At 30.5% G+C, this 6,572-nt stretch overlaps 1 protein-coding gene across 1 annotated transcript; it reads right to left on the reverse strand.

The window, feature by feature from the left end:
- Nucleotides 1-1,321: 1,321 nt before the first annotated feature.
- Nucleotides 1,322-2,544, reverse strand: LOC102581507 (mitogen-activated protein kinase kinase kinase A-like). The gene has a single exon (XM_006364099.2). It carries the CDS (start codon nucleotides 2,467-2,469, stop codon nucleotides 1,456-1,458), a length of 1,014 nt encoding a protein of 337 aa, XP_006364161.1. The 5' UTR covers nucleotides 2,470-2,544; the 3' UTR covers nucleotides 1,322-1,455.
- Between the last annotated feature and the right edge of the window lie 4,028 nt (nucleotides 2,545-6,572).

Consider the following 6,572-nt stretch of genomic DNA (forward strand, 5'->3'; position numbering starts at 1 on the left):
TTATTTTCAAAAGAAACTATTTTACTGTATACTTTTAGTGAATTTATGTATACGAATTTAAATTAATCGAGTCTTTTCTGGATGGAACACCAAAAAATAATTAGGTCTCTTCAAAAAAATTTAAGGAGTAGGTTTAGCCATTCATTTTTTTTTAAAATTTTTATATCACTTGGAAAGGTTTGAAAGCCCTTTCCTCTTGTAATAATAAAATAAATATAATACTTAATATGTAACGTGGTATTGTCTTTAGCTTAGCCATTGTGTGGTTGACAATTATGTGGGCAATGACTCTAACATCACTATTATTTGGCAAATAAAAAAGACCCAGCTACCAAATTGTATATTTTAAGTTGGCAAAGAGCATTACGTGTGGTAAGTTGGGTATGGTAGATTGGATTGGGTTATCCTTTACGAAACAATCATTTGAAAATATCTCAATTTTCAAGAAATTGATATTTTGAGTCCCACATTATTTCTTATTCCTTTTTATTCACATTTAGAAAAAGATGCACCTACTTTTCCTAGTTGAAAAAAATAACTCCCTCCATTTTAAAATAATAGTAATACATGGTTTCTCTATTAGTCTGTTGAAAAATAATTTTTTTTTGGTAATATTTTAATTAATATTTCATCTGTCCAACAATAGTTATCCATTATACTTTTTGGGATGTCCAACAATATTTGTCCATAAATTAGTGGATAATTTTACACTTAATTTCTAATTTATATCATTAATTATAGTCATTTCCTTATTACAATTTTCAAGACATTGTATTTATTATATTTAAATGGTGATATAGTAAAATTATTCTTCTATTTACAGTTTTTTAAGAAATGTGTAAAATCAATGGTGAATAGCTATTGTTGGACAGAGAGAAATATGTATTGTGTATATTTTGATCATGGGATAGACTAGTTAATCCTGTATATTCGTAACTTCTCTTATAATTTATTTATTTACGACAAAAATATTATAGTAACATTCTTTATGGGACCATATTATTTTATTTTATTTTTCTATGAAGGTGTGGGGTACCAAATCTATGTGTATCCAATAAAATTGTTTTCTTTTGTGTGCTTTTAAAGACCCTTTCCTCAATTGAATGAATTGAGAGGTTTCTTCAACTGTTTGTGTGCGTTACAATAATGAACAATTATTTGCTTTCACGTTCGTATTAAAACTCCCCATTATATTCATTAATCATCAAGAAGGGAGCCAACGAGAAAAGAGAGAATTGTCTAGACTTTTCTTCTAATGATGTAAACGGATTTTCAAGAGGTCTAGTTCTGTTGTGTATTATGTTGAAGAGTCCACGTCGAATGAAAAAGAAATGAATGGTTTTCTTATATGACTTTGGATAATTTTTCCGTCATTGAGTTATATTTTGGGTTTGAGTTAGACTACGTTACATTCCTATATACAAAAAAACAACAACAGCATTATGTACTAGCTACTCATTCACTACTACTGCTTCTAATAGTGATCCATCTCTCATCATCATTCCATATCCGCTTTAATTCACTCGAATTCGAACCCAATTCTCTTACCCTTTGTAGAGGAGATTCCGTTGAGCTAATTTTTCGTAGTATTGTAGAATTCGTGGTTTCTAATTCCTCTACCGAATTCCATATGTCTTGATCAAGAATGCTTGTTGGTGAGTTTTGATTTGCCGTGGAATTCAAATTCAATTCCTTAAGAAACGGATGTTTGAGGAGCTCTTTAGCTGTCCATCTTTCTTTTGCATCTCTTCTCAAGCATTTGCTTAAGAAATCCCTTGCTTGTAAAGAAATGAATTTTGGGATTTCAGGGGATTGCCCAGAAAATGCAATTTTGTAAAGTAATGAAGCTGAGTTTGTCACATTAGTCCATGGCGATCCACCAGTGGCCATTTCAATAATTGTACATCCCAATCCCCAAATATCTGCTGGACACCCCTGTTCTTCCCAACGCGCTACCTCTGGTGCCATAAACATTGGCGTTCCTCCAATTGGGTTTGCATCACCGTCCCTGTTCGCCGGATCAACCCACCTGGAACAACCAAAATCTGCAATTTTGGCACCGGTTTTACCTAACAAAATGTTGTCCCCCTTTATGTCAGAGTGTGCTATGCCTCTTGAATGTAAGTACTCTAATCCTAACAGAATTTGCTTCGTATAATACCCGATCAATTGTTCGTTAATCCGACCACTCTGTTTCCGAATTTCATCGGTAAGTGTGCCGTCCGGCATATACTCCATCATAAGATTAAACATGAGTTTGTCCTTCTCTTTCGTAACATCATACCCCTTGTAACTAACTATATAAGGGGAGCTCAATTGGGACAAAATTTTCTGCTCCTTCTGCAACAACTGCGATTGGCATAGCTCCACTGACTTAACAGCAAAAACCTCTCCGGACCAAATTGACTTGGCCGCGGAGACGGCAGCAGAGGAGCCGCGGCCTATGGTATGACCTCTGATCCAATCCATTTCAGAAGAAGAAATTTGGTTGCAAGTATAAGAATTTAGGAGAAATGTTTTTGGTTTGTTAGAAGGTGCAACAGAACAAAGATATATATATATATATATACTAATTTTGTCTCACAAATTAGTTGGCCTTACTTTTTCTCTTTAATTTTTTTTACAATGTGGCAAAATGCTTGTGGCTATACGGCAGTTTGAGTAGGCTGGAAGAGTGGCATGACTTGGCCAACTGGGATGTCGCCACGTGGTGAGCTATGGTCAACTTAATAGTTTAGTTTATCTTTTTTAGAAAAGAAGTTGGATAGGGGTAGATTGGATTGGATAGGGATCCTTTGATCAGTATTTGGGAGTTTGTTGTATTGTATTGTTCATATCTTTGGATATTCCATTTTTTGATGGGCAATGAATACAAATGGAGTTTATCCACTAAAGTTTACCATTACATTTTAATTTAAACATCTTATAAGCAGACAAGTATAAGGTCAATCAAAGTAAAAATATCTTAAAGATATTAGTCTATCAACAAGAGACATATTAAAGAATTAATATCATTCCTGGTCACTCAACTAAAGTGTTTTAATATCGAAATCACTCAACTTGATTCTTATTTCAAAAGTAACTCAACTATAAATGTTTTACTTACAAAATCAATTAACTTTGATTTTTACTTCAAAAGTCATTTAACTAGAATTGTTTTACTGACAAAGTCACTCAACTATACTCAACTGTAAGTTAACCATTTATAGTTGAGTGACTTTTGAAGTAAAAATCAAAGTTGAGTAACTTTGAAAGTAAAATGCATATAATTGAGTGACTTTTAAAGTAAAAATTAAAGTTAAATGACTTTCTGTGATAAAACTTTTTAATTAAATAACCATGAGATATTAACTCCATATCAAATGGGAAAAAAGGTTAATGCGCAATTATTAGTTGAATGAAGAGAATGAAGGCATTTGTTGAAGGGAATTAAAATTAGATAATTACCATTGCTAAACCCTACTTCGAATATTTTCTCTTTTGAGTTGAGGGTCTATTGAAAACCGTTTCTCTATTCTGCAAAGTTAAGGGTAAAGTCTTGTTAAAATTTTACTACTTTCAAATTTCACTTGTGGAACTATACTGAATATGTTATTGCATTAAAAATGAGTTATAGCTATTTTAAAAGCCATGATGACCTTCTGGAACAATACCAAGATTTGCTTTCTCATCATGCTAAAGTAAGAATCATACTTGGAATCCTTGAGGTTTAAACAATTTTCAGAACAGTGACCTATTACTAATAGTGATTCGTAGCTTCTAAATAAAGTCTCTGATAATCTACCAATGTGGCAAACTAGTTTTTTTTTCAATGGTTTTAAATAAAAGGTGCACCAATCATACCTCAAATTTCCACAAGATTCCATCAAATGCCAACATTTACTAGTAACAATTTTGTAGTTGAAGCATACACACTTTTCAACACATAATAGTGATCAATTCTCAAGAAACATCTAATAACTAAGGAACTTCTACTTCCTCCGTAGCTAATTATTTGTTCACTTTTGAATTGACACACCTATTAAGAAAATAATGACATAGTGAGTTTACCATTTTACCCCTTAATTATGAAGTTGGTGAACTAAAAACTTAAGATTTTAAATTTTTTTTACCTTTTTAAAAATAATTAATTAAGGGTATAATATGTAAAAAAAAATTGTCATTTCTTGATTTGTCAAAATGGACAAGTAATTAGGGATAGATGGAGTATTTATTATTTTAGTGGCGTGGAATATTGAACTAAATTAACACTTATTTTGGGATGAAGGGAGAACTAGATAAGAATAAAAAACTTATCTTATACTCCCTCCATCTCATATTAGTTGTCATATTTTTCCTTTTCAAGACACATTACATTAACATTTTTTTATTAAAAACATAAAAAAATTTACAACTTGTAATACTTATCGCATAATTATTTGATTATCTGAATTTATATATTAAATAGATCTAATTTAATTTAATCTAAAAAATAAGTTACATTAATTTTTATAAAAGAAATGTGACCATTAATTTGAGATTGGAGGAAGTATTACTTAAAAACTAATATTCCATAGTGTAAAAAGTCCATTCTTCGGTAGATGTTTGAAGAAGTTAAAAGAATAGTTAAAGACAAAGGGTGTAATAGAAGTTGCAACAAATTTCACCAAAAAGTAAAGTATTTGACTCTTGAAAGAACATTAATAAGTGACACAATAAGTGGGGTTAATTAGTTTGTAAAGTAAAAAAAATAAAAACCAAAAGATTACCTCATCACTTGGGCATCATGACTTATGACAAAATACTAGTACTCCCTCTTCCCATTCATGCAACATTTTTCATTTTTTTTAAAGTCAAATTGTATAAGTTTAATCGAAAATTTACGCATGAAATCTTTAATTTTCTTAAAATGAAATTTTATGTATTTAAAACTACATCAAAAGTACTACAATTCAAAATATTTAAAAGATATATGAAAATTTTTTCGATCAAAGATAGACTTGTTTGAATCTCGAAATTCAAAAGGTGTCACTTGAATTGAAACGGAGGGAGTAATATTTATTTAATTACATACCTCAAAATAGATTAATTTTTTTTTTTGACAACCAATTGCAAGTTTTTGTTTTGTTAAGTGTTTCCATGTACATGCAATGCTCCCCCAATGTGTGAGATGTCGTTTCAGCTCATACCACGTGTATAATTATATTATTAGCATAATAATATCAAATTAAGCACTTTAATTTGAAGTGGTTAAGCTCCATAATTATAAATTTAATGAGGAAACTTGAATTGATAGGATAAATCATTTATCTAGTGACAGGTGTTTCTATGGATTATGAAATTAACAATTCATGATTCTGGATCTGAAATGATTTGTCTATCTACCTAGAGTGTACATTATATGCTAAAAGTTTGAAAAACATATTACAAAACGAAGTAATGACCTGCATCTTATCTTATGAAAATAGAAAAACGAATTGACAATTGTACTTTTTCGAAATAAGATTATAAAATCACTCATCTTTCATTGAATTCGAGTTTTATTGATAAAGTATTGTGATACCAAGATCCAAAATTGCCCTTGTAATTTATGAAAAAATTTAACTTTGCTCTTGGTTTAAAATTTGAGTTTATGCACATTTATCTAATATTGATTTTCATTTTTTAAATATTTTTCGTGAAAATTTACTCAGGCCATTAATTAAATAAGTCTCATAATTATACTTCTAGCTAAATGACCAGGTAAATTTACTGATAAAGTAGAATGACCACGAAAATTAAGACAAAGTTAAATAACTTTTAGAAGACGATAAATTGAATGACTTTAATAACCAATTACCGTAAATTAAGTGACATGCTTTCAACTCTTTAAAGTTTGTCGAGGGTGACATTTGAACGCACAAATATATATACGTAGGATATTGGGAATCTTAAGATTTAGCAGGACTACCAGACATATATGGTGCAGTGAGTGAGGTTATTTTTCTCTTAATCAGTGTCTCAAATTCGAGCCATATGAAACGATCTTTGATATGGAGCGTTTCTCCACAAAGCAACCCTACACGATGCGAATCCAAAATTATCGGACTCCAATATAAATATCAAACATCATATGAAAAACCAAAAACAGAACTCATTTTAAATGTTTTGTGCAGCTAGCTGCAGGACAAGTGGTTGTTATGCCGATTAAAATAATGTTTGTTGGCTTACATAACGTCCCTCTTTCTGTTGCTAGCTAGTCGATAGAGATAGGCATATAGGAAATAATATTTATATTATTATTTGAAGAAATCACAATCTTATGCCAACTGTGGATTATTGGTTGGATATTTAATTTAATTAATTTGTTTGTGTTGTTATTTTCATTTGTAGAATGAAGCATATGCATTAACTAAGTAGAGTAAATAAATTTGTTGGCTTTTCGTCACAAGGACAGCTAGAAATTTAGTTGGGCATGTACCCACGTTTGTACTTGTTTACACTTTCCAATTATATTTTGTTTTGCTTTCGTATATATCATGTCTACTACAACTTCTCATATTTAATTTCCAATTATTTCCTATCAAACTTTTTGTAAGGAGCAAAACACACCA

This window comes from Solanum tuberosum, unplaced genomic scaffold, assembly GCF_000226075.1.
Source record: "Solanum tuberosum cultivar DM 1-3 516 R44 unplaced genomic scaffold, SolTub_3.0 scf00468, whole genome shotgun sequence".
Classification (NCBI taxonomy): Eukaryota; Viridiplantae; Streptophyta; class Magnoliopsida; order Solanales; family Solanaceae; genus Solanum; species Solanum tuberosum.

Excerpts from the sequence above, each read along its gene's own strand:
- LOC102581507 (XM_006364099.2), bottom strand. The coding sequence starts at position 2,469 with ATGGATTGGATCAGAGGTCATACCATAGGCCGCGGCTCCTCTGCTGCC.